This window comes from Lepisosteus oculatus, chromosome 11, assembly GCF_040954835.1.
Source record: "Lepisosteus oculatus isolate fLepOcu1 chromosome 11, fLepOcu1.hap2, whole genome shotgun sequence".
Taxonomy (NCBI): Eukaryota; Metazoa; Chordata; class Actinopteri; order Semionotiformes; family Lepisosteidae; genus Lepisosteus; species Lepisosteus oculatus.
The window spans coordinates 41,216,483-41,242,500 of record NC_090706.1 but is presented as its reverse complement, the minus strand read 5'-3'; the positions used below and the strand labels follow the sequence as shown (position 1 = coordinate 41,242,500).

The following is a 26,018-nucleotide window of genomic DNA, read 5'->3' as shown; positions in this document are numbered from 1 at the left end:
TTCCCTCAGCGCTCTGTAGAGCCCAGACAGAATACATTTGTCCTATTAATAGTGTCTTCATCACTTTTTCACATGTTTGCGCTACTAGATTCCTTCATGTGAACCGTAGAAAAGATTCAAAGTATTTGCTTCCAGGCTGTTTTATGCGGTTTCTCTCGGTCTTTTGACCAGCCGTTTATAGAAACGCATTTCTGTCAGGCTGTGCGTTTTTTGAGCCTTTTAGCTTTCTGAGGAACTGTCTCACACCCAGCTGAATCACAACAGTGGATGAATAACATTCTCCCAGAGTTTTTCCCAAAAGCTTTCCATCTGCTTCCTCCCATTCTTCAGCAGGAAGCGCTGTTATAATGAGAAGGCTGCCGCGCTCCCACCTCTCCCTCCTCCGGGCTGGGCACTGCTGGCTGCCACTGCTCGCGGAGTCCTGCTGCACCGCGCTGGACAGAGGGATGGCTCTGCGCGTCTTCGTCCTCCTGTGGATATTCCTCTCCCACGGCGCGAAAGGTAGGGTGCGCGTTGCGCCTCCGGGGGCGCGGGGGTCTGTGCCTGGCTGTCTCTGCAGCTGGACCAGGCCCAGCCCAGAAAGGCTCTGACAGACAAGGAGGGGAGGACAGTTTCGGAGGAAAGCTGCTTTCTGATACAAAGAGATGAGGCAGAGTTCTGGGGAGATGTCTTGCGGTTGTATGTACACCAGGCCGAGGACAGTTTAGTAGCCTAGTTCAATGAGGATGGAACTTTAGGCTCCTGCTTTAGACGTAATATAGATATATATAGACAACGAGCTGTCCTGTTTCTAAGCCCCCAGGGTCAGATAGTCCACACTGATGTGGGATTTTCAGAGCTACAGTTTCTTACCTCTCTGGGAGAATACTCACGTCTGGTTAATTGGACTGCCTGTCAGGGTAGCTCGCCAGGGTAGCCTTTGGAAGCATTTAAAGAGTTCTGTTATCCGGTTAAAAATGAAAAAAAAATGTTTATATTTTGGTGATATTGCTTGCTCTATCATCACTTGTCAGCTTGTAGTGTGCATTTATAGGATGTTTTTCAGGGGAAAAAAATCACAAACTGCTGAAAATCCAATTGGTTATGTTTGTAGGATTAAAGAAAACATCTTCTCTTCTGTTGACTTGAAAAAGGGTGGTATACAATTCATCCATTCCTCCGGGACTTACCCACACCTGCCGTTTTTACATTTTGTATTCTATTAACTTGTATTCTTATTTACTCTCCTTAAAGTTTTTTTTCTGTTTTACTACCTGAAACATTTAGATTTCTAGTAAAGACAGCATTCTGTTGCTAGTAGCAAATCCTCTTTGTTTGTCCTGGTTGAGACAGGTTTCCAGGAGCTCAGAATAATTTTTATTATTCAGACTACAGTTTTATTCCATGAAGGTGGAAAGAGGTTACAGGAACTGCTGTAATAGAGAGATTCTGACTACATGAGACATTGTTTGTTTTACTAGTTTCAAAGTAAACTGGGCTCATTTACAGCAGTTTGTTTTACTGATTGTGCAGTAGTTTCAATAGTTTGTTCAAACTTTATTGCTGTTGTTTATCTTGTACATATACTGTATGCTCCTAAATATTAAATTATAAGTACTGTATAATTCTGCCCTTGATTTTTGTGCAATCTCTGTGTCACATCTGGTTGGGTGGTGACCATTTTAGATTTCAGGGAATTGTGATCAATTTAGAAACAACAATTACTGTATATCCCTCATTTTGCAACCTGAAATCCTGAAATTCTCACTAGACAAATGTTTGGTTGAGGTGACAGCACTGAGATGCAGGAGATGCCCTCCTTGAGGTGAAATATTAAACTGAGGATCTCTTCTCTGCCACTCACTCCCATTTCCCCACAACCGTAGTCTTCCTCATCAGTCTTCCTTGGATAGCCCCATCCAGAGGCGTGACTTCTCAGATGTCGGGAGAGATCTTTTAAAGAAGGCTGAGAAATCCAGCAGCACCTGAAATGTCAAAGTGCAGTCTTTGGCCACCATGACATCAAAAGTGAAACGAAACTGATGGTTTTACCATGCAGTCATCATTCCTACTTTACAGTGCAGGGCTGAAATACAGACAATTTAAACACAGACATTTAAAGGACTGGAGTCAAAGCAGTGCTGTTTGGGGGAAGACTTTACCTATCATTGAGAGGAAAGATGGGCCAACATCAGTGAGGTCTGTCCTGAGAAGCGACACTGAAGCTGTGATCATCCACTATCATCTCTGCTGGATTGGTCATATTGTCTCAATGTCAGAGCCCTGGCAGCCAAAGAAGGTTCTTTTCTCCCAGCTTGACCAAGGTAGCTGTACCAGAGCAGGACAGAAGAAGCATGTCACAGATGTAGCCAAAGCTAACAGGAAGAAAAGCAACTCCAGGGAGATTCTGGCCTTTGAGAAAAGCAGATGGAGCAAGAGAATCCGCTGAGATCCAAAAATATTTCCCAAAGTGTCAGAACAAGGTAGCAAAGCGAGATTGTTGAGAGCTCACCATGAGCTCCGAGAGAGCTCCGAGAGAACACCTGCTACACCTGCCTGAGAGCAGGAGGCCTCTCACCTTCAGGTCATCTTAACCACCAGGACCAGCCCAGCAGGATTCAGGAAGGAAAAAGGAAATGGCATCAATCTTTCCTTATTCAATCCTAATAGGGAAAGAAAAATGAAATACTGCATTTCCTTGTTCCTCTCTGAATTTACAGAGTGAGTCAGCTGAGGTTATCTGCTTGAGAACTATGTAAGCATTGTTCTACCTTTTTTGACATGCGCCCCCCCCCCCCATTAACATGTGATAGAGGAGCCGGTTGTATGCAAAGTCTCAACTCTGCTTTAGCCTTTACCAATGAGAATAGACGGCAAGTCTATTCCAGATTGCAACACCCCCCTCTAGTGGATGACTAATGAATTGCTATTAACCCCTGAAGCAACATGTTTACTGCCGTTGTTTTATTCTTTCTCATTTTAATGAAGGGGGCGTGCCCCACATGTTAAAACCCCTGGTTTAAGGCATCATTGGTATATGCTCAGATTAGAAGTTGGCCGCTGCTCCTACACTGTATCGTGTTTGTCTCTGGGAGATATCTTTGTTACTTTCCATTTTGCAGCTAATGGCTACTTTTAGCTGACACACCCTTGAGCTGCTGCTTACTGTAGACAACCAGTGTCTCAAGCAAAACCTAAAAACTGAAACTGCCAGAATCTGAGAGACCTGCCTTTGTGAAAGTTTCACTAGGCACATGGATTGCAGCAGTATTGCGGTTTTGCTGTGGTTCTGCCTCACTTTTGCTGTAGTTCCCTGTGGGCTTAACACAAGATCTTCCATATGGCTTGTTAGACCAATCTATGAGTAAGACAGGTTTCTGCATCATAACCATTCTTCCGGAACAGCTTTACCAGTCCACTGTAATCAAGACAAAATGCCAAAGATAACAGGACAATGTCACTACAAAATCCTGCAAATAGCTATGATAAATTCACAAAGATAAGCTTTCAGAAGAGAAGTTGCATGCTTTTCAGGATGAGCCCCTACAAACTTTTTTTCATCATTCACAGTCATCTGGGCTTTGTCTGTTCTGTAAATCAATAACAGGAGGAATACCAGTAATACAGTAATTATACAAATTTGCAGATACTGTATGAGCAGCTTTTACTGGGATTTGAGGTTCAATACATGAGATCCCTTACCAGGAAGCAGACATTGCTCTGATAGTTGTACTTCTGCCCTTATATTGTGACCCATTATATAATGAGTGGCTGTATTTTCAGGTCAACCCTCCAGTCTTGAGGGTCCAGTGGATGCAGGAAGCTCCAGTAGTAACATTTCCAGAGCAGGTACAGTATGTGTCAATCACTCTTCTGAAAGAAGAGATTTGCTAATGTCTTTGTTGATTTGACTGTTACAATTTACTCACAAAGATTCTGTTGAACAGCTCAAGAACAAATCAGTGATTTCTTCTGATAATTTAATAAGAACGGAAGAAGAAAAAAATCGAATTTATAAATCTCAATGAATATCTATAAATCTTAGGCTTTATTAACTTCCTGTGATGATATGTAACTTTCAAATGAAAGTTATTATTAGGATACCTATTAATCCTTTATATATACACCCAAACTACTGTATGACTGAGCCATTTTACATGGACCAAGGCATTTAACGATGGCCCGGAGTTTGGTCAGGTGTGGCATTTATTCTGAAGACACTGGCACTGAAGGCTGTTGAGAAGAACTCGTCTAGAGTTGGATCTCCCATGATTCTTTGTGCAGTGACAACACAGACAACACGCGGGCGTCCTGTGGCCTCAACACCAGAAATGATCTCATTGCACCCATCAACACCTGGGAATCTGTCTGTTACCTCAACATCTGCGTCAACATCTGGGAATCTGTCTGTGACCACAACATCAACTTCAACATCTGGAAATCGGTCTGTGACCTCAACATCTGCTTCAACATCTGGAAATCTGTCAGTGATGTCAACATCAGCGTCAACACCTGGTAATACATCTGTGACTTTTGCACCTGCACTAACTCAAGGTACAGCACTCTTTCTTGTTTATCAGTTTTTCTATGGCAAGGTTACCTATAGGGATGTTACCAGTAATGCACTTAAACTGGTGAGAATTAATTACCAGATGAAAAGTCCTAACTTTAGAACAAAGTTAAGGGATTAATAATAAAGAGAAGAGGTAATGAAGGAAAAATATCTCCCATGAGTTTGTTGGAGCTGCTCTGTTGTGACATTTTATAATAATAACCTCGTACTGAACATCCACGGACACCTCTAGCTATGGGCTTGGCCAGTAAATGTGTTCGCTCAGATCAAGCCCTGTAGGACACATGTCAGGATGACATCACAGACTCAAACCAGGGTTCGAATCCCGTTAGCTAGCTGGGACTGGGGCTGTGCACAGCTGTCCCTGCTCTGCTGGAGCTGGGAGTGTCTCGGTGTGCTGGGAGTCCCCCAGTTTCCCCCTCAGCGTGGCTGTCACGAGCAGCTCAGCCTGGGTGCTGCTGTACAAAGCTCCTGCTGTTTATTGGAAGGAGCTCTGCAGAGATGAAAGATCGGCCTCGGAGGCACAGACCATCTGAGATTTGGCTTTAGCTGACTGTGACCAGGATTCTCACCTGGGGTCACACTCACACGCATTGGGCTGAATTGGTTGTGATGAAGTACATAATGATTAATGAATACATAACAACCTAAGAACATTTACAAACAGGGGGAGGCCATTAGGCCCATCGTCACTAGTAGTTAATTGATCCCAGGATCTCATCCTGCTGTTTCTTGAAAGAAGCCTCTTGTATACTTGTATCGGGACCTTTCAGAATCGACTCCATTAGGAGTAAAAGAACAGTTCTTTTATCTTTTGAGAACAGGGCACTCCTTCAGACTCAAGGACACCTCCGGTGCAGCAGTTTATTTCTTGTAATGTGATGAACTAGTGCATTGTGCGGGGTTTTCTCATTTAATTCCAGACACAAATGTAATTTCAGCTGCCTGCTCACAGGAAGCTTCTTGTTTTTTTTCGCCATGTGCAGCAAATTAATGTCCAGAAAAAAAAACTTTTCCATTGTCCTTTTCTCTCTGCAGGTCGGGGCAGTGGAACCTCAGGACCTGTAGCAACACCTACAGTGAGAGAAGCCAGCCCACACACATCGAACGGTACTGGCTGGTCTGAGCACTACTCCTCCTTCCTTCTCGTACATCTGCCTCTTGCTTAATTAGCCCAGTTCCTCATCACTTTGATCATTGAAGAGTGGCAATGGCCTGGAATCAAGGTACCAAGGTCGACCACCCCTGTTCTAGCCACAGATGTCTCATGCAAGTGAAACCGACGTCCTCTCTGTGTGGCGACTGTGTTCCGATCTGGGCCAGTTCCAGTCTGTCCTCTATATTATGTTGTCCTCAGTGTTGGTCTAATCCCCTCTTTCTGAGGACACACAAACAGTACTTCCATCGCACAGCAGCATGATTATATTACCATCAGCCTACGCTTAACAGACTTACTCTAACATTTTTAAGTTGATGCACATAGTTTAGTAAAGCCATAGTGCTCTTGTGTTGTGTGCTGTGTGTGGCAGGAGTCCATGGCAAACACTGAAGTGTCTGCTGTCCTTCACAAGACCCAGAACGAGACGAAATACGAAAAGCAGATTCTGCCTCAATAAGCAGACAAGACTGAGCAGGTTCAAGCTTCCCATTGTCCTTCTGGGGTGACGCAGCTCTACTGTTTGACACCTGTTCACCTCCAGAGGTGCAGATAGGTCTGGACAGTGCAGGTTTTGTGCCTTTGAAAGGCACACAAGAGGCTTTCTGCGCTTCTGAAATCTCCTCTGTTTTCTTCTGACTGCAGCCAAAATTCCAGGAAATTCCAGGAGTGAAGCAACAACATCAATGGGTTCGTTATCTCCAAGAAGCACTTCAGCTGCAGGGGTGGCAAAACCTACATTAAACAGAGCCACTTCAGCGGGAGGAGGTGATTTCCTTTGTAATCGCATGGCTGCTGATAAGGCTTGTCATTTCCTTGGCAGTGAACCCAACGGCAACTGCAATGGCCGTCTGTATCGTCTGCCTTTCCTGTTATTGAACGTGTTCTCCAGGTTTCCCTGGCTGTGCAGGGCTACGCGAGTTCACTGCGTGGAGCCTCTGAGCGGGTACCTTAGTTAAATCAGGAAGCTGTCAGCATTGTGCTCGCTGGTGTGGTGCTGTTAGTACTTCACACCGCACAGACAGCTGCCAATGGCTTGATGACAAGTGACAGTGATTCAGAGCTGGGACTCTGCCACCACCAGGCAGTTCCGTGACTCTCTGTTCTGCTCCTTTAATGGAAGAAAGTATAGAAAGGGTCTTCCTAAGGAACAATGAAATATCCCAAGTTTGGTGACGTACTAAAAACTGACTAACAAGCCTTCCCCGTCCTTCAATAGACTGGTGTCCCATCCAGGGTGTGTCCTGCCTTGTGCCCTTTGCTTGCTGGGATAGGCTCCAGCTCCTCTGCGATGCTGAATTGGACGAAGCATTTAGAAAAAGGATGGATGAATAACATTCTCCTCCTAACATTTCTATTTAAACACAAACACTAGTCCAAAGAAAGTTCCAAATATTGTCAAAGAAACACATGTGCACTGCAGAGTCATCACTCCAATGTGAATAGCAATTCATCTCATCTCATCTCATTTGTAAACATGTTCGCAGTCATTGTAAATGAGAAGGTATTCTTAATTGGCTTACCTAGGGAAAACAATTAATAGAGACTTTTTTAAAATTTAAATGTAAAGATGTAAATGAATTGGCTAATATCACAGTCTGGTGGGCGGAGACCAAGCCTCTAATTGTCATTTGTCAACCTGTTTCAAAAATAAGACCCAAATGCATTTAAAGGTTTTAGATGTCACTGATTTCATATGAAGAGTAGCCTAAGGAAGGTATCAGTGATGATGTTTCTTTTATTGCAGATTTAACAGGAATCTCTGGACTTACCACTTTCCCGACGATGTTTGGGAGTGAAACACCCAGAGGGCAGGATTCCACATCTGCAGTGAAGGAGCCCTCAAGCAGCCTGTCCATGCTGGCCTTTGGTAACATAGATCAGATGCAGAGTCTGTATTTGAACTCTAACACAGTTCCCTGAAACTGATCTTACAGCAGATAAGCAATCAAACTGATTTGCTGAAATAAAAGCATCATCGATGATTTGTAAGAGCGCTCAGACACAGAACAACTGTGTTCAGACATTGGGGTACCTCCAGTTGTCAATCTCGTTTCTGATTGTTGGAGTGTTATGTGACTGGAAATACAGGAACATATGTTTGTCATATAGTGATGCGCTACAGTTTTCTAATGAATGTCTTGGAACTCAAGATGCAATTTTGTGGGTTTAGCTCTAGCACTGTGAGTCAAAATGACCCTGGCTTTGGAGCCACAACCATGATTGGAGGATTCTTGTCCTTTTCATTAACAAAGTAATATGCTGCAGGACAAAATTAATTAAATTTCTACATTGCACATGTGTGGCTGCATGGGTTAAAGCTGATAACTGGGGCTTCCTCCTCTTATTGCTAAACAGCACCACCTGGTGGTGGACAGGGGGCCTCTGTGCTTGTGCCTCTATTCTTGTGTCCTTGGCTTTAGACAAGTCCAATGGCTGAACTTCACACTACAGAAGGGTTCAGTCACTAGAACAGTTCTCGTTTTAGTTAGGCTGGCAGCCATATCACCCTGCAGCTCACAACTGGCAGCCCACTGAAGCTATGCAGGTGTGAGCCTGGTCAGTACCTGGATAGGTGACCTCCTGGGAAAAACTAAGGTTGCTGCTGGAAGAGGTGTTAGTGGGGCCAGCAGGCTATAATGCCCCAGTATAGTGATGGGGACACTATACTGGAAAAAGGCACCGTCCTTTGGATGAGGTCATTAAATATCCCAGGAAATGTCTCAAAAAGAGGAGGGGTGTGACCTGGCGTCCTGGCCGAATTTCCCCCTGGCCTTTACCCATCATGGCCTCCTAATAACCCCCATCTCTGAACTGGCTCCATCACTCTGCTCTCCTCCCCACTGTGAACTGGTGTGTGGTGAGTGTACTGGCGCACTATGGCTGCTGATGCATCATCCAGGTGGAGCTGCACACTGGTGCTGGTGGAGGGGATCCCCATTACCTGTAAAGCGCTTTGAGTGGAGTGTCCAGAAAGCAATTATTACTATCATAGTTCACAAGTCAGTGCTGGCTAGAGGCCAGAAGAGAACACAGCTGTGCGCCCTCGTTGATAATTCCCAGCCTCTTTGTTTGGCCCTCAGCTGTGTTCTCTGTGTGCTGCCTGTTGCCTCCTGGAGGTGCTGTTGGCTCACAGTCTGAAAAGAGGATCACCTATCTGTGCACATGCCTGAGGAGGTGGAAACAGTGTCTTCACTGCTTCTGCTGCTGTCAGAGCCCTGGTGCTAATTTCTCACTGGGAGAAGTCAGTTAAAAGGAAAAGCACTGGCAAATCTTAAAACTGAGGGTAAAGGGCTGAGGTGGTGGTGAGATAGAATTAAAAGCCTGAAGAGTTAATGGTTCAGCAGGAATGGGAATAATAACCACAGACCCCCACATCCTGAGCAGACAGGTCCTGTGCAGCTTTGACCTTTGATTATGAGAAAAAGAAGAGAATGTGTGTGTGTGTGCGTGCGTGCATGTGAAGTCAGACATATTTTACACAAAGGAGTCCCTTTCATTTCAGGAGTGATGAGCTTCATCCTCATCCTCATCATCGTCATGGTGGTATTAGTCACTGCTGTCAATCTGCGTGGGAGGTGCAGGGGCTCCAGGGACGAAGGTATTGTGGGGATCTGGTGAGGGACAGAAAACCTGGCTCACTGTTGTGCCACACAGCTGTCTGAAGGCTCCTGGCCTGAACTCGCCGCAGTCGCTGCATTAGAAAAGCTGAGTGAGGATGACAGAAGCTGAGATGAAGATGTCCCTCATAGGGCCTCAGCCTGACGATGAACGTCAGACAAAGACACATTGAGTCCTTAAAGCTAAATCTCATCTTGCTCGTGCAGTTCCCTGGGAAACAAATACATTTAATCTGTGTTTCATTTTTACTGATGTTGCATTACTGCCGACTGCAGTTCATTTCCTCTTCCAGCAAAAGCTTTTAGAAGGCTTAACAAAAATATGTCATTGTTTAATCAGATGTTTATTTACATATTAAATTATACAACCCCAACCAAGTGATTATTGAAAGCAGAAGGATTAATTCTGATCTTTATTATAAGTTCATATAAGTTCCCAGTGTATTCCAGGAGTGAGCAGTGTTGTGATGTTCCAGGTGTTTGCAGTGATAAGGGTCAGAACGTGCTGGTGGGGTGAAAGCATACTGTACCTCTCAGGAGCAGCCTCAGCCAGGGCAAGAGCTCTGAGAAACACAGCACCGTACAGTATCTGGCCACACGTTGCTCTAGTACTGTCCACATCGCCTCTGTCGTTTTCCTTTTCATTGCTTGCACTGTGAGACGTTTCTAGACCCTCTGCACTCATTCTCAAGGTGCCAGCCTGATGTCTGTGGCTTGGTATTTCTTCATGAATGCTAGTGGGTACTTCCATTCCAATGACTTCAAATACTTAAAAATTTCTTTAAATGCATTTTGGGATATGGATTGCAGGAGAGCCAGAGCCTATCCCAGCAAGAACCAGACACAAGGCAGGGTACAGCCGGGATAGGACCCTATTCCATCACAGGGCACACGTTTCGAGATACCACTGAATAAGAATTTGGCTCTCCATAGGTGTCAGACATGCAACAGGCCTCAAGGATACCTACAGCCAGGCCGCAAGCATGTGATCTTGGAAATGAGTGCAGCAGACTCAGAATTTACAGTTTGTGTTTAAACACTTGTCAGAATGTGGGTTAAGCAGCCATGGTGATAAAGTCGTGTTTTTCAAAGCTTCAAAACTGTTCTTACAAGATGATATCTTTGTTTTTCACGATGACCTTCATTCCCTCAAGACCTCAAAAAGAGGATTGTGGAACTGTGCTTCAGTTACACAGGACACCTGATCTTTGGGGATTATTAAGATTCTCTTCATTGTTTGTTTTTTTTCAGTCTCCTTCCTGTGTTAACTGCTCTCTGTTTTTTAAATTATTGCACTGAACAGCAGATGCAAAAAACAAGCAGTAGGAAAAATGGAAAAGCACCTGAACACAGACAACAGGCTGCAAAATACCTAAGAAAATAAATGACAGGAAATGATGATGGGTTGTGCCATCCATTCAGGACATTTTGTTTTAATTCACTTCCAGTTTTTCATGCTAGCATTCTCTAGTCAGTATCACATGCACTTCAGGATATTAAAGCAACTTGCTCTAACATGCTTGTTTTTAATTTTGAAAGGCAAGAAGAGTGGAGACTCAGTCGTGTCTGAGAGGTATGGGGTCTGATTTCTCTGGAAAAACATTTGGTTGTGTGCATCCTGTGGATTTCAGTCCAGCTGGGCACTACAGAGTGCTGACTAACGACTTATTTGATCTGCTTGCTTGTTCATAGTTTTGACTAGTTTCTTCAGTGTGAGTGTCAAAACCCCCTAGTTCATCCTGCTTCTAGCATCAACAACTTCAGTCCTCAATAACAAGTGGGGATGGTCCTATATTAGACACACCCCCAGTGGGGATGGTCCTGTATTAGACACACCCCCAGTGAGGATGACCCTGAACATGAGACACCCACAGTTGGAGTGATCATGTATCAGATACATCCACAGTAGGAGTGACCCTGTAATCAGACACACCCACAGTGGGAGTTACCCTGTAATCAGACACACCCACAGTGGGAGTTACCCTGTAAATCAGACACACCCACAGTGGGAGTTACCCTGTAAATCAGACACACCCACAGTGGGAGTGACTCTGCATTAGATACACCCACAGTGGGAGTTACTCGGCATTAGACAAACCCACAGTGGGAGTGTCCCTGCATTACACCCACATTGGGAGTGATCCTGTATTAGACAGAGGTGGATTTCTGCAGAGGTGGGTTTGTCAATTGGTTGTGTTTCAGGTGCAACACACTTCAGTGAGGGAAGCGCTGAAAATCAGAGACTGGGGGAATTACCAGTACAATTTACAACCACTACAAATCCAGCCTGACCTTTTAAGAGCTGAAAGCAAATTTACAGATACAGTCTTTCACAAACAGAAAACTGAAGCCGATTAGCTTGTGATTACAAAACAGAAGGCGCAGTGTTCCTCCTGGACCAGGGCGACCGGTGTCTTCTGTGTGTGACTTGCTTTTTTCTTTACTTCTAGCAACATTACAGTCAACGGGGAGAAAGAGAGCATCACACTGGTCTCCATGAAGACAATAAACACGGAGACAGGTACAGCAGCTCTTTTACTTGATGTATCAGAGCAAGGTCCCTGTCTCGGCCCCGAGTCCCACGCTGCCTCCCAGAGCCAGGAGCACGGCCCCCTCGCTGTGGTCTGGTCGCCCGGCACCGTGCGATAATCAGCTCTTCTCTGCACCTCGGGAACGAGCCGGAGGGCATGCAGGGGAACAGTATAATCCCTGAATCCCAGGCTCTTTTTCCTCCTTCTTTTCACTGTTGGGATCTGGGCCTCTGGCAGTTAAGCCTGACTCTGTACTTCAGGCCCAGAAGACCCAAAGCCGTGCATGTCACACGTTGACGATGGAGCCTAGATGAGCCAGGAGACCTTTGACGGTGAACGATTTAAACCGTTATCTAACGAGCTACGGCCATTGAGAACAGAGTGTCTTTGTCAGTGAAGACTGGAGACCCATGATGAAGAAAGTGTTTGTTGACAGACACAGCAGCGGTGTCCTGCCTGCAGCCCGGGGCTCTGCCCTCGACATCACACTCCTGACCCACCAGCAGTCCAGGTCCCATGTCGTCAGATTTTCTGGGATGGCCTCCAGCTGCAAGCAGTCCTGTCTGTCTAGAAATAAATGCTTCACAGTGCAAAACAGTGCCGGTAGAACAGACAGCAGTTCTGACTCTGAAATTTGGAAGGGGATCCGTAGATTTTTTTCAGTATCGCTTCTGGGATTCTAGGTTTCAAATTCCATTTATATTCCGTTCTCATCTGTATTATACAGAGAGAAGATATATAATTAACTTATAAGGAACTAGCCTACTAATTGTTAATGGCTTGATTATTTAAAATGTCACGTATTAATGCATCATTAGTGGATCCATCAGTGTTAATGTGTTTATAGATATGTCTATAAAGTGCAATCTGCAGCTCCTAGACTGACATGATGCTGATTTTTCTTGATATTTCTGATCAGTAATGATCTGAGTGAATACAGTGACATTCTGATTTCTGAAATGAACCATGTCTACAGATAAAAGACACTGATTCTAAAGATAATGATCTACTTAAACAGCAGGAATAAGATATGTGACACATTTTGTAACACAACAACAGTAAAATCTTTCTTTTTCTGCTGTATGTCAATTGAACTTGCTACAGGTTTCTGTTTGGTGCTACCATAAATGCCAAACTGGCCTGTCTCACAAGTTGTGCAGTTAGACATTGTGCTCAAAGCTCAGAAAACTGATGTTGGATCTCCTCTGTGACCCGCGTGCAGACACCGACTCTCCACGGATCTCCTCCATTCACAGCACAGCCCTGGAGAACGGCCCTGATGGAGAACCCGGCTCTGATCTGCACAATAGCAAGGTAGACCGTGGCAGCCTTTATTCACTCTTTAGCATTAACACTAGAAAATATCGTCTCTCTTCACCTTCTTTTTTCTGAGGCCCCTTTAGTATCCTGTATGATTCCTAGCCCTGCTGTCTCACAGCTCTTGGGTCCTGAGGTTGATTCCGACATGTGGGACCTTCTGTGTGGAGTTTGTGCTCCCCGTGCCCATGTGTGTTTGATACCTGGTGCTCCGGTTTCCTCCCACGTTAACTGGTGTGACTCAGTTGTGGTTGTGGTTGTGGTTGTGGTTGTGGTTATGGTTGTGTGTGTGTGTGTGTGTCTCTGCCGTGAGCTTGCATCCTGTCCAGGTGTAGTCCCGCCTGGTGCCCTGTGTTTCCGGGAATAACCGGTTTTCTGGATGGGTGGAAAAAAGCAGTTAGCACCAGATTTCTCATGTCCTTGTGTCTCTTACAGATGGTGTAAAAGAGCAGATCAGCACTTTGGGAGCAGACTGGATATTTAAGCTACATGAAGGAAAAAATATTCTTCTCATTTGTTTGTCTGTTTGTTTGTTTGTCGGTTTGTTTTGCACTTAGCGAGTGTTGTGGTGCAGGAGGCTCTTGTGCGAGATGGCACTTTGTGAAAGTGAACTGTGTCCTCACTGTGGAGTGACTCCATGCGGACTCAGGCTGTAGCTGCTGCTTCTGCTCTTGTTAGGGGCTGAAGCTGAGGTTTTCCCTCTTCCAGAGCTGCAGTCCTGGGGCCACAGTGTCTCTGGGCAGTGGTTCCACTCTGCTGTTGATGAGCAGGTCCAGCTGATCATTAGCTACACTGGGCAACACTTTCATCTTCAGCTGTTTTTTTTCCATGAAGTCTTGTTTGAACAGACCTAAAACCTGCTGGATTGTGGCCCTGCAGGACTGGAGTGGGCACCTGTGTACAGGGGCAGCCGTTCCCAATCCTGATCCTGGTTTTCCTTCCCCCTGGGCTCTCAGCCATATAATTGAACTCTCAAGGTTAATGACAACTCTGTTGATTCCTACACATGGCTTCCAACTATTGTAATGTCTGAGTAACGTAAGATCTTCAGGTTTATGATCAGAAAAAAAAACTTGTCACTTGGATTGCAGTCAAGGAAATTGTTCAATCAAAAATGTTATCGATCGATGTAAAGAGCTCAGCTGGAATGCGACCCAGTGAGTGTGGGGATCCCCGGGCCGGGCTGGGGAGCCCCTGCACTAGAGCACATAGCTCTGCAGGCAAGCTTTAGCAATGGGCTGCAGTCTCTGCTGTCACTGCTCTGCACCCCGCCTGCAGGTGAGCTGCACAGACACCGAGCTCTTGAGCACCTCATTCAACGAATTACCGGCCTAATTGATTCCCCTCCTGGGTGTGTTGGTGTTAGTGATTTAGGAAGCAATTAACTGCCTGTCTTTGCAGCCCTGAGCTGGCTTTGCCCTTGGCCTTAGGGAAGACACGACAAGGCCAGGAGAACAGCGTGCCCTGTGCTTCCAGAGCTCGTGAGGTCATGTCCTGGGGAGTAAGTGGGAGTGATTTAGACACCCAGAGGATTCTCGCTGTCAGTGCGACACAGGAGCAGTATGTGATCGTCCAAGGGCACCGCTCTGTGAGTGACGTGCCTTAAAGATCGCCCTGAAAAAGACACGTTCACTGGAATTAAAATTGTTCAGATTCCTTAAAAGAATGATAAAAAAGCGTACAAGCAAAATGGGATGTGCAAACAAACAAGTAGTCATTAATGATTTTTCAAATTTTATTTGGGGGCTAATAGGGTGAGCATCAGCTCTTCCTGGATTGTGAGTGTCTTTGCTTCTCTGTCCAGCTCTTCATCTCTTTTCAGTAAACACAGACCGTGACACTGCTGATTGCTTCCTCAGTATACAGGCTGCTGTCTTCACTTACACCACTCAAAAGTCTCAGAGCAAAACTCAAATTCTGCCCATGATACCCAAATTCTTTCCTCAAAGGTCTGGACAAAACCCAGCACAGACAACACAGAAAGAGACAGAACTGCTGCAAGTAATAGTATTCCAATTAAAGTGCCAGATAATGTAGATATGCAAATCTACTAGATAGACAATGTGTTATAGTCAGTCCTAACAGAATTATGTAAAGCTCTCTCTTTGCAGAAATTTTTGATGAGACAGTCACGTTACTCTGTCTGCCAAAAAAAGTACATATAACACATTTGTAAATATCTATATGTCCACAATACAAAATATTGTGCCTTTGTATATTCAGGCTGTATTATTTGTCAAGCTATTACTGATAAAATCAACCCTCAAACTGAACAGGTACATTGCACAATCGCTGCAAGTTTTGTTCTGTTGGCAAACAGGTCTGTCTGATGGGCCAGACAGTCATGAGCGGCCTGGAAAGTTAAAGTCCTGTTAATCCCATCTCCTCATCTGGGCAAAGTCTGAAGCAGAACAAGGAAGTAATGAGATGGGAAAATTTTAAATGTATTTATTCATTTGGAATTGGCTGGTTGCATGTCAGCTGAGCTCAGCACTGCAGGCTCCTTGCAACAGAGTGGTTTGTGTTAGGTACAGTACAGAAAAGACACAATGTCTAACTGTTCAACACAAGAACACTATTCAACACTGCCAAGTGATGTTTGTTGCCACCTGATACTTTGAAGATTGGTGCAAATGTATAATCGACACCCTGTCGAAACTAACGGATACAGCAAATGGTGAAAACTGGGAATGCAAAGAACATAACACCTGGCAATCAGGAGAGAGCAAACCCTCCTCCTAGCTGCCAGCATATCCAAGCTGATCCCTGCTGAAGAGCTAGCACTCACCCGAGGAGAGGGACGCCGGAGCAGCCAAGACTTCCGGTGTGCACGGGGAAATCCAGGGGTCCGGACTGTGGAGCTGTCTGCTGCTCTCTGAAGGAGCACGCCGGACAGGCCTGGGAAGAGTACAACTGTTACTGTTACAGTTTGCCATTGGAAAATGTTGAGATTTTGCTTCTGTTCAGTGCTTTACACGCATCTGTGGTACTTGTCCAACATCTTTTTTTCCTGCCGATATAAACCCGGAAAACAAGCAGAGCAGAGGCCAGCAGTCTTATCCTCCCTGTGTCAGACCCAGATCTAGCGGCTCTCACCCCACCCTGAGCGAACACTTAGCAGACTGGCTACGAGCCCGAATTCCTGGACTGTGGATTTCACCTGGGTGGTTAATCCCTGTTTCAGCCAAAGATCAAAGACGGACAACAGATGTAAAAGCTCAGGGATACAGAAACTCTTTTCTTACATTAAGATTCCTGATTTAACACCATTGGGATTTCTGGTTCAACGTTAACCTTTGATGTGAGCTTCCCTGCTGCCAGTGACATTTGACTTTATTTTAAAATTAACTATAATTTTAATTTGGACGAGTTCAGAAACACCGAGGCATGCTTACTTTAATTTCTGCATCTGCAGTCTTTAAAGGTCTTTTCTAGGTCTAAACCTGATCAACGATACAGGTCTGATAAGTCTGCTTGCTGTGTTATTGACCTCTGATCTGATGGGGCTGGTTAGGAATGTTTCTGCAACCTGCTCTTGTACCCTTAGCTGTGCTAGAATTGTGTCAATGTACTCTACTGTATTGATAACGGCTTTTCAGAATATGTCTCTCATTCTGCTAATTTATTTTTATCCCTCTTCCTCACAAACTTGGGTTTATTTTTCCTAAGTTGCAATAGCCTCAGGCGAAGGGGTTTTTGAAAAGAGCTGATGTAACCCCATAGCGAACCGGTTCTCTACAAAGGGGCTTTGTTGCTGCTGTTACAGTAAAGTTCCAGCATTTATGTACTGAACTAAAACAATCATTAAGACTGTGCTTTTAATTTTAAAGCTAATTAAAAAAGCTACACAATGAAACTCCTGTGGCAAAAGGAGACTTCTAATAACTGAAGAATATCTTGGAAGAATGTTAATATCTCTTTAGCACTGCAAGTTCTCAAAGAACCAGTAACTGGTGGGCAAATGTGTCACATTAGCTTTTAGATTTTTATTTTAGTGCTATTTCTGCAGATATAAATACTGTATATATCTTTTAAACATGTTCCTGAAAGGTGCTTGTTATGAAAATGCTCAGAGGACCAGGTGAAGTTCCTTCATTAAACCTGCATTTGTCACTTATGTTCATGCATGCAGGTTTTTTCTGTGCTTTTTCCATGCAACTGCACGTCCCTGGTGGGCGTGAAAAGGTGAAAGGACTCTTGGTGAAGAGTATGCAATGAGTCAAGCTCTCGAGCTCGGGGCGCATGAGCACACTGATGGGAATGCACAGATCCCTCACAGACAAGTCAGGTCGAACACATTCCTGCTGCTCGTGTTTTCAGCCCTCAGGTAGCTATCTCATGATCGGCATGAGCAAGGGCGGGGCTTCGGGTGATTGATGTTTTCTCACACAACAGGAACGCGGTGCTTTTTTTATGTCAGCTGACTTCCCTGGCACTCTGGCACTCTTGGTAACTATGGTACCAAAGTAATATTTTAAATAAGGATTCTTATTCGGTTACCTGAAGCAATAGTGGGAAGTCAAAATATTTTTCTGTGCAATTTCCAAAGTGTACGTCAAGGAGTAACCTCAAACGAATTCCAGAAATGGGCAATTAAAAATATTTTCCACTCACACTTGAGGTCTACAATTCTACTGGCTCCAAAATAATTATAATAACCTAACTATTGAAAACACTTATGTCCTGAATGTCCCAAACAGCCCCTCTCATTTCTAATTTTCTATGTTCTTAATTTTCATTTTTTTATCATACTGATAACATTTATAAATCTTGTGGTATAAAATACAACAAGACGCTTTTAACACTTTAAGATGTAGATTTATGTACGGACATGCTAACCTTGGAAATCAAGTGAATAGTTTTATTCTTATTTCATCTTTACAGGAAAGAGGCGCGGCCTGCTCGGGTTCAAGTTACTGAGTTGTGGGAAGACAAACGTGAAACAAGCAGCTGTCAGCTGAGACAGTGTTAATACCAGTTTTAGCTGGCCAACGTGTTGTTGAGCAAAACACCGCAAAAAATGCCGTGAGGCGTCAGGGCAGCCGGGCTCCTGGTACGTGAAATGTGTCACATTGATCACCTTGGGCCTCCCCGTCACTCTCCTGAGTCATGGGAGGGAGCCGGCGCAGACGCTGGCTTGCTCGGGCGGGCGCGCGGCGCGGTGCAGGCCTCTCTGTGAGCTCCACAGCCGGACAGCCTGCTCCCCCGTCAGGCAGGAACCCACTCGCCCCCTGCCACCGGCCGAGGGCGCGACGTGTCTGAGCGGCTCTGTCTTCTTCCAGGAGAATAGGGTAACGGCTTTCCTGTGTTGTCGTCTCAGGCCAGTGAGGCTCCAGGGTCACAAGAGGAAAGCTGTGAGGCGCAGGAGAGCTGAAGACTGAAAAGGGGGCGATGAGCAGTGGGCACATGGCAACAACCGGCAGCTCCTCTGGAGGAAACAGCCGGGCCAGATGCTGGGATCTTCAATGACAAAGATAGCCGAGTCTATCGTTAGAAATAGGGATTTAAGCTCCGTGGGACAGTGCTGTGGAGGTGTAAATCCCTGTGGGTCACCCTACAGCTCCCGCAAGCCCAGCACTGCCAGAGACAGGGGCAGCTCTCACACCTGGTCGCAGCAGACTTGTGTGTGTGTGCACTGTCTTGTGTTTATACATGTGCGTGAGACGTGTGACAGGGCTACTGTATTTCAGAAATCAGGAAGGAGGACATTGTGGTGTGGGCATGGCTGTCAGATTTAGTGTCAGATCTATGGTTCTGGTATTTGAACATTCATGGAAGAAGATACTCCATTCCTGGTGATTCCTGCACCGGTATCTATTCAAATCTGGGGTTCCCGTGTCTGAGCATTCACTCAAGAGCACATGCTGTCGGCTGGGATGTCCGGACGTTTGGTAACCCTAAGGTGTGACCCCCCCTCCCAGAGGTTGTGTCTCCGGAGCTGCGGCTCAACGTCTGGGGGACCCAGTCGTCAGGAGTTTAGAGGAATCTTCCAGAGAGAAGAAGGACCAGGAAACAGGCAGCCATCATGTGCTGCACCCGGTTCGCGAGCGCTCTGCCTCGGCTGCAGCGTGACTATCAGCAGGGCTGAGGATCGTCACCCGCTGACAAAACCAGGGCAGTGAGTTGCATCAGTCACAGGAGGCCCAGGGTACTGACAGCACACTCTCACCAGTACAGTACACCCAGGCAAGGCCCATATACTCTCACCAGTACAGTATACTGAGGCAAGGTCCATATACTCACACCAGTACAGTATACTGAGGCAAGGTCCATATACTCACACCAGTACAGTATACTGAGGCAAGGTCCATATACTCACACCAGTACAGTATACTGAGGCAAGGTCAATATACTCTCACCAGTACAGTACACCCAGGCAAGTACACAGAAATGGTACTTAAGGTTTGTATTCCTTGGTTTTCAACCAAGACCTCTGGGTGTCCTCATCCTCGCAGCCTGTCCAGAAAACGAGGGGAAAGCAGCCTAGTAGTTTGGAAGGACAACGCTTACGGCAGATCTGTAAACCTGCAATTCTACCTTTAATATTTTACTATTAGTGAAAACTCAGGAACTGTTTCATCTCTTTCAAACAATGTCAAATGACTCTTTTCTCTCTCATAACACTGTTGTACTGTCTTCTCCATTGGTGATGCCAGTTTCCTTGTTGGATTGTTGTATCGTTCTATTGGATTGTACTACAAAGCACACTTCCCCCAAACGATCATAAAGCCTGAACTGAAAAAATCCTTAAAGTGATTGAAAACTCCACTCTGAGCGACATGCTTATGTGCCACATGCCCCTGCTGACACCAGTAAGCAAGCAGATCGACACAGGGCTGGTCTCCAGGCAGCTCAGGTCATTTGATCTTCATTGTATCTTCCTGTTAGTCTGAAAAGGTGTGTTTAAGGAAGAAGGGTTTTTCCAACAGTTTAAAACAACAGTGCTTAGTCATGCATTCGACACCTGGCTGGTGATTCAGGCTGTTTCACGGTGTCTAGACGAAACAGGCGAAAAACACGAGAAGAGACTCCAACTCCAGGCCAGTTTCCTTGTATGAGATACCGTAGGGAGATTTCCACTGGAACAGATTTACAAGAGAACATGAGCCACTACAGTTCCTATGAAGTCCAGTATACACAGTATAGAGTCAGAAACCTGAAAACAGCTGAAACTCTGTAGGACTGGCTTTGTATCCTCCAAAAACAGGGAGGGCAGACTGCAAATATCACAGCAATCAAGCCTCACTCTTCTTGAGAAATATAAAGAAGCTTTTAAGTGATTTTTAAGTTTTTAAGTGAGTCAAAATAAAACATCAGACCTGAGGGGGAGCGGGGCAGTATATTAATCTTCAGATGCAACTACGGCTGCCTTCTATCTCATGTTTCTCACTAGAAAAATTAACAAACGTTTTAACCAAGGTAACTAATTTTTTTTCAGACTGGATAAAATCTCATCATTACGTTCCGCAACAAAAGAATGAAAATAGTAAGAGTGCGCAACAGTATTCTGGTGTTCTCGCGTACGCCACTGCGCCGCCTCCTCTTGAAAGCGCCGCAGTTGCTGATTAAACTTTACACGGGTGTTGCTTAATATCAGAAAGCCTGGACGCCGCCCTCGGCCCAGCCCACACGGTCAGATGCAACACGGGCCGGCAGCTGACGCAACAGCTGGAAGTATATAGGGGCCGGTGCGGGCGGCGCGGCGGCGAGGTCTCTGGCGCACGGCTCGCTGAGTGTGCGGCCGGGCAGCGCTGCTCTGAGATGGTCTATTCCCAAGCCCTGGGCTTCACGCACGGCATGGGGGTCCTGTCGGAAGAGGACAACTTGGTCGAGGCGATGAAGAAGTTCGTCAACCAGTTCACCTCGGCGAGAAAGGAGAAGTGCGCCGACAAGCCCTTTGACAGCGGCTGTTCCAGTGAAGGAGAGATGAGCGAGGACTCTGGTAAGTTGTTGTTGTTGTTGTTGTTGTTGTTTTTTAATGTTACTTGTGTATCAAGTACAACACGTAACCAAGATGAAATGAGGAGTCTATTTAATGTGCTGCACTTATTTATTTTTTATTTACACGGTTCTCAAATAAGGTAATATAAATTAATGAAAACAGAGACGCAGTTTAAAAAAAAATAGTGCATGAAGGGGTTCAGCTAAATATATGTAAGGATCCAGGTCCTTACGCCGTCATCGCACAGCAGAATTAGTTACAAGTTCAAGGTGCCGGTGGTTTATGCTCTTATCTGCTGATAACCGCCCCTGCTCGCTTCCCCGTGGGCTCCGGCGGTTTCCTCGTCACCTGATCCAGTGCCCTAGGACCGGCTGCTTCGATTTCGAAAGCCAGCTCATATGATCGGGGCTGGCTGATAAAAATAGACTCTGCTGATCTTATCTGGCGCGGCGGCTGGGGCCGGTTTCAGCGCGACCGAGGGCTGGGAAGGGCAGCCCTGCGCCTTCAGGGGTGCGCCGCCCTGGGACAGTCATCTTTTGGTCCGTCCTAGAGTTTGATACAGAGCTGGACTCCCGAGTTATGCCCATCAGGGCTTGAGGTGACATAAGTTTAAGAAACTCGATCTGCTGTGGGCTTTAAGTGTTTTCAACGGGAAGATCATGGTCTCGCGTTTTGAGATGTTTTTTTGTCCAAGAGTTCCACAAGTCTTACTGGGGAAATATCCATTCAGAGCAGCTTGTAGGGGCTGCAGTAAGCAGCAGGCTCAGGTGTCTCCGTGTGTCTCTGGGGCTGCTGTCAACCCTCCGCCCTGTTGCAGGTGTGGACAGGAGGAGCCCGGAGGACCCCCTGGACGAGCGCCTGTGGCAGGAGCTGGCCCAGCAGATGGAGCTGTGCCTGGCCCGGGCCAAGAAGACCGAGCTGCAGTGCCAGGAGGTGCTCATCCCGCGCCAGCTGGCCGGCAGGATCGCGCGGGACGCGCTGCGGACGGCCTCGGACGAGCCGTGCGGACTCCGGGGGGCGGTCATCCAGGTCCACCTGGAGACGGGCAGTGCCGTGCGGGCGCTGGGCAGCATCGTGCCCGACCGCAGCGTGACCCCCACCTTCGAGCTCTCCGTGGTGTTCAAAGCCGACCAGGACAACTGGCCCAGCCTGAGGCACTTGTTCGGCAAAGTTCTCAAGCTCAGCCCCGGCTTCCGCTTGGTGAAAAGAAAGCTCTACTCCTCCGCAGGCCCCCTGATACAGGAGTTTTAATCTGCAGCGTCTGGCTCTCAGCACTTCAAAGGAAAGCACGCAGCACTTTGAGCTGGATCCCACCTCCTTCCCCTGGCTTTGTGAAATGAATTCTCTCGTGGACTCTACCGCCAGGCGAACTCCTCTTGCCAGGCGAGTGGGCTCTGCTGAGCTGTGTCCAGTATCCGTCACGGCCTGCCGGACTGTGGAGAGGAGGGTTGCGGTGGCATTGTCTCAGGAACAGCAGGGGGACGGGGGACAGCAGCACGCTGGGCGACTCGCTCCGCTGTGACGACAGCTCCTGCCCGGATTGCACGCAGCCGCGGTGAGGCTCGGCCCGCCCGGTCAGGTGACCCCGAGACAGTGAGTCACCGCCCAGACAGAGCAATCCAGTCTGCACCCGGGCCGCCTGAAGCGACTCCACTTGGAAACGTCGCAGGGACAAGTCTCTGGCAACTTGTGGGAAAGGGTTATTCTTAAATAAGAAGGAAGAAACACTACCACTGGACACCTTCACATTGTTCTGTTTAAATTATTGATGGTATTGAATGTGTATTTATTTGTCTCCAATTCAGTTTTTCTTCATTTACACAGAAGCGATCCTTTAATATTCAAACCTGTCTTCACACTCTCTAGTGTTCTGTCTACCTGGCTGTATAACCAACAGGGTGGATACGGATTGGTGGGTAAGGTGTTGCCTCCCAGTATAGCTCTAAGAACACTGTCTCACTACGATGAAGAGCAGACTTTCTCCCTTCGTTTCCTAACAGCTTCCTCAAACATGGAAAGAGGGAACAGGCATTCGGGAGGTCCAGAAGGAATCTGAGAGGCTTCTGGGTGACGGGGGGCAGTTTGTGTCCAAATGATTGTATCAGTATTAGTCGTCTGTATTACACACAGATCCGTTTGGCCTAGATCAGGGTCTTCAGTGTCCCTGCTGGCTTTGTGTTGGCAGCTCTGAGTGTGTGTGGTGTCGTGCGCCATGTGTATGTATTTGCTGATGAGGGGCGAGTGTATTAAAAGTGCCTTGATGGTCTGGGTGAAGTGTGAGAAGAGATTGGGGACGGTATGACAGACTGCGATGGGCCTCCTGGTGTCACAGGAGGAAGACGAGAGTGTGCTGGTCACGCTCACAGACGTGTGTGGAGAATTAGCTGAGCTAATGACGGCTGTTTTTGTTACACTATTTTGCAAAACTGTGAAAAGAACATGAAATAAAGATTTTATGCTGTATATTCTGTCTCATGGGATTTTTGTGCATGTTTGTGAGTGACATATTTCTGTCTTCAAATCCTGACGTGTATCAATTTGACTTGCTGTTCAACTTTGTATAACATGATACAGCAGTTGCCTACGTCAGTTCTCATCAGCATTAGGAAGGAATATTCCTTTAATTCATGAATATTCTGCTGCTTTGTTCCTTAAAATACCTCACTTAAAACCTTAAGATCTTACTAAAGTCTCAGAAGACTGTCTGTGGAGTTGTTCCTGGCTTTGCTCATGTAAGTTCAAATATACCACAGTAAGTGGTTATTTAAGGACACAACCAAAGAGTGTTGGAACTGAGCACTAGTTGGATTTTTAATGCCTCTCAGGACAGTATACATTACAAGGACTGAGAGGGAACAGAACAAAAAAGCAATGAGGGATAATACTGATATACTACACAAACTGCATAACGGCAGAAGACCGGTAAAGAAAAAGCATCTAAGAGACAAAGTCATGGAATGAAAAGAGCTAGTTTTACTCAAAGACGCGTAGAAAGAATTAGTTGACCAAATGCTTTATTGATCGGTAGCGGATCAGGCAAAAGCACTGCAAATGTAATACTTTCCAGATTTAAATGAATATTTAACACAGGTTTGTTTACAGGGAGGAAGGTATTAACAAGAACCTCCAGTAGAGAAAAAGCACCCTGTGTGTACTGTAGCCCTAAAGAGAGCCTGTGAGCTACAGGACCAGGAGGAGCAGAGTGGATGTCTTTCTCTTGCCCTCAAATCGGGAGGTTCTTTCACAGAGCATCAACCAGGAAACTTCATGCAGCACGAGAGACAGGACGCAAAACGGCACTTTCTGGATTTGCTTTAAATTTGAAAGACAAGCGATGCAGGTTTTCTAAATCTGGTTAGGATCTGCCAACCACCCCTAATCAAAGGCTAATTAAAAAGACATTTGTAAAGAAATGTCAATGTGCTATTTTATATCTCACGTGCCTCACTTATGGTTCACTTTTGCAAGCTCATCTCGGCTCAGCGATAAACAGATGGCAGGTGTAGTGCTCAGTAGAAACAGTAAAAGGGCCCTGAGCCTATTGTCGTAACCTAAGTGGCTAATGGCATCACCTGCTGGGAGCTGAAGAGTAGAGCTGTAGTTACTATGGGTCTCTGGCCTCATCACCTACATCATTTTTAAACAAAAACGTCAGCCGAACAACCTTTTGATTGTAACGAGTCAATACGAGAATATTATCTGCAGTGTTTAATAAATTAATAACAGCTACTGGCATAAAATGAAAAATGAAAGTTTATATTACCCCTGGAATTATATACTTTTTTATATTTTTGTTTTTCCATGCCCTGTTCCTTTTGACTGTTGAAACCAGTTCTGGCCTTGTAACTTTCAAATGACTATAGTGGTCACAGGCCTGTTTCCGACGGCAGATGCTCATAATCACATGTTTGTAAAAACCTGAATGTTTTCTGCAATATCCAAAAAGCTTTTCTTTTAAATGCTTTGACAAAGCATTTCCTGTCTGTCTCCATAATTAATCCCCATGTAACTGTGGCAGAACTGCTTCCTTGAATATTTTAATCGTATGCTGAACAAAGTACACTTTCACTTTCAGAACAGAACGTGGGTCTCTGTATTCTCCACGTTATAAATCAGACTGTACCATTTTTCTATTCCTATTTCCCTGCTGTAGTGTGTTATAGGGTTCAATGACAAAAGAACTGCTTGAGGGAGCATATTTAAAGTCTATCTGTTTAGTTGAGGCTGGCAATTGGCTAAGAATCTAGGCTACAGTGCTGTTTTGAAGGCTTTCTTTCAATAGACTGGCTGCACAAACATGTGAATGCGCTGACACTGAGCAGTTTCAGTGATTACATCATACCCTGGCCGCTGAACAGGGCACCGCTGGTATTGTGTGCGTGGAGCTGCACGCGGCTGGCTTCAGCGACCTCAACACAATCTGCCTGCAGAGATGGAAATCCCACAGGGAGCACAACTCGCCATTTCCACTGCTGAAGCAAGTTCTCTCCTCCCCCTGATCTGCACAAGCAGTGGGGCCGCTGGTGGAGAATGGGCGCCGTGTGTCTCCCAGGTGGGGCTGCTGGTGCAGAATGATCACTGTGTGTCTCCCAGGTGGAGCCGCTGGTGCAGAATGGTCACTGTGTGTCTCCCAGGTGGGGCCGCTGGTGCAGAATGATCACTGTGTGTCTCCCAGGTGGAGCCGCTGGTGCAGAATGATCACTGTGTGTCTCCAGGTGGGGCCGCTGGTGCAGAATGATCACTGTGTGTCTCCCATGTGGGAACGCTGGTGCAGAATGATCACCCTGTGTCTTCAGGTGGGGGTTAAACTTTGGCGGTGGATGAAGTGGGTCTCCTCCGATGGATAAGGTATTTTGCAACCCTTTGGGGTGAAAGTGGCTGTAGTCCACCAACTGGAAAA

The 26,018-nt window shown here is 46.0% G+C and overlaps 2 protein-coding genes across 2 annotated transcripts; both read left to right on the top strand.

Annotated features, from left to right (window-relative positions):
• The first annotated feature begins 181 nt into the window (after positions 1-181).
• Positions 182-14,513, top strand: LOC107077716 (endothelial cell-specific chemotaxis regulator). The gene is made up of 11 exons (XM_015350001.2): positions 182-501; positions 3,763-3,828; positions 4,264-4,533; positions 5,591-5,662; positions 6,354-6,476; positions 7,456-7,578; positions 9,214-9,309; positions 10,868-10,901; positions 11,779-11,849; positions 13,082-13,173; positions 13,612-14,513. Exons 1-11 carry the CDS (start codon positions 348-350, stop codon positions 13,618-13,620), a joined length of 1,110 nt encoding a protein of 369 aa, XP_015205487.2. The 5' UTR covers positions 182-347; the 3' UTR covers positions 13,621-14,513.
• A 6,331-nt stretch (positions 14,514-20,844) lies between these two features.
• Positions 20,845-23,581, top strand: LOC102691741 (DNA damage-inducible transcript 4-like protein). The gene is made up of 2 exons (XM_006632113.3): positions 20,845-21,118; positions 21,936-23,581. The coding sequence occupies exons 1-2, from the start codon at positions 20,938-20,940 to the stop codon at positions 22,367-22,369; spliced, it is 615 nt and encodes a 204-aa protein (XP_006632176.1). The 5' UTR covers positions 20,845-20,937; the 3' UTR covers positions 22,370-23,581.
• The last annotated feature ends 2,437 nt before the right edge of the window (positions 23,582-26,018 follow it).